This window comes from Aptenodytes forsteri, unplaced genomic scaffold (genome assembly GCF_000699145.1).
Source record: "Aptenodytes forsteri isolate BGI_AS27 unplaced genomic scaffold, ASM69914v1 Scaffold208, whole genome shotgun sequence".
NCBI classification, from domain to species: Eukaryota; Metazoa; Chordata; class Aves; order Sphenisciformes; family Spheniscidae; genus Aptenodytes; species Aptenodytes forsteri.
Window position 1 is genome coordinate 4,167,280 of NW_008794963.1, and position 863 is coordinate 4,168,142.

At 65.6% G+C, this 863-nt stretch overlaps 1 protein-coding gene across 1 annotated transcript in view; it reads left to right on the plus strand.

The window, feature by feature from the left end:
- Positions 1 to 182: 182 nt before the first annotated feature.
- Positions 183 to 863, plus strand: part of OSR2 (odd-skipped related transciption factor 2) — a 2,946-nt gene continuing 2,265 nt past the window's right edge. The window contains exon 1 of the mRNA XM_009275487.2: positions 183 to 861. Within this exon, the coding sequence (XP_009273762.1) occupies positions 251 to 861 (611 nt within the window). The 5' untranslated portion in view covers positions 183 to 250. The remainder of the gene's footprint in view (positions 862 to 863) is intronic.

Here is an 863-nt window from a genome sequence, read left to right on the forward strand (position 1 = left end):
CCGCCCCGGCGGAGGACTGGAGCCGGGGCTGCGGCGGGGCTCTGGGGCCGCAACAAGGCAGCGCACCGGAGCCGTGCCTGGCCCTCCCTGGCTCGGCCGCTGCGCTCGCCTCGGTAAGGGGAACCACGCCGCTCTCAGTAAAACTCTCTTTCCCCTCCTTTCTCCCTCTTTCTTCCTAGGATTTTTTCCCCGTCTCGAAAGCCCAGCAGAGGCACCAGCTGCACCGCCGGCCTGCGCCCGCCCCGGGAAGATGGGAAGCAAGGCTCTGCCAGCCCCCATCCCGCTGCACCCGTCCCTGCAACTCACCAACTACTCCTTCCTCCAGGCTGTGAACACCTTCCCCGCAGCTGTGGACCAGTTGCAAGGTCTGTATGGACTCAGCGCCGTGCAAACCATGCACATGAACCACTGGACACTGGGCTACCCCAATGTGCATGAAATCACCCGCTCCACCATCACGGAGATGGCGGCCGCCCAGGGCTTGGTGGACTCCCGCTTCCCTTTCCCCACGCTCCCCTTCGCCACGCACCTCTTCCACCCCAAGCAAGGGACCATCGCCCACGTCCTCCCGGCCTTGCACAAGGACAGGCCCCGCTTTGACTTTGCCAACCTGGCCGTGGCCGCCACGCAGGAGGACCCCCCCAAGGTGGGGGAGCTCGCCAAGCTGAGCCCCGGACTGACGTCGCCCCTGTCGGGCATCAGCAAGCTGTCCCCGGACAGGAAGCCCTCCCGCGGCCGCCTGCCCTCCAAGACGAAAAAGGAGTTCATCTGCAAGTTCTGCGGCAGGCACTTCACCAAGTCCTACAACCTCCTCATCCACGAGCGGACCCACACGGACGAGCGGCCCTACACCTGCGACATCT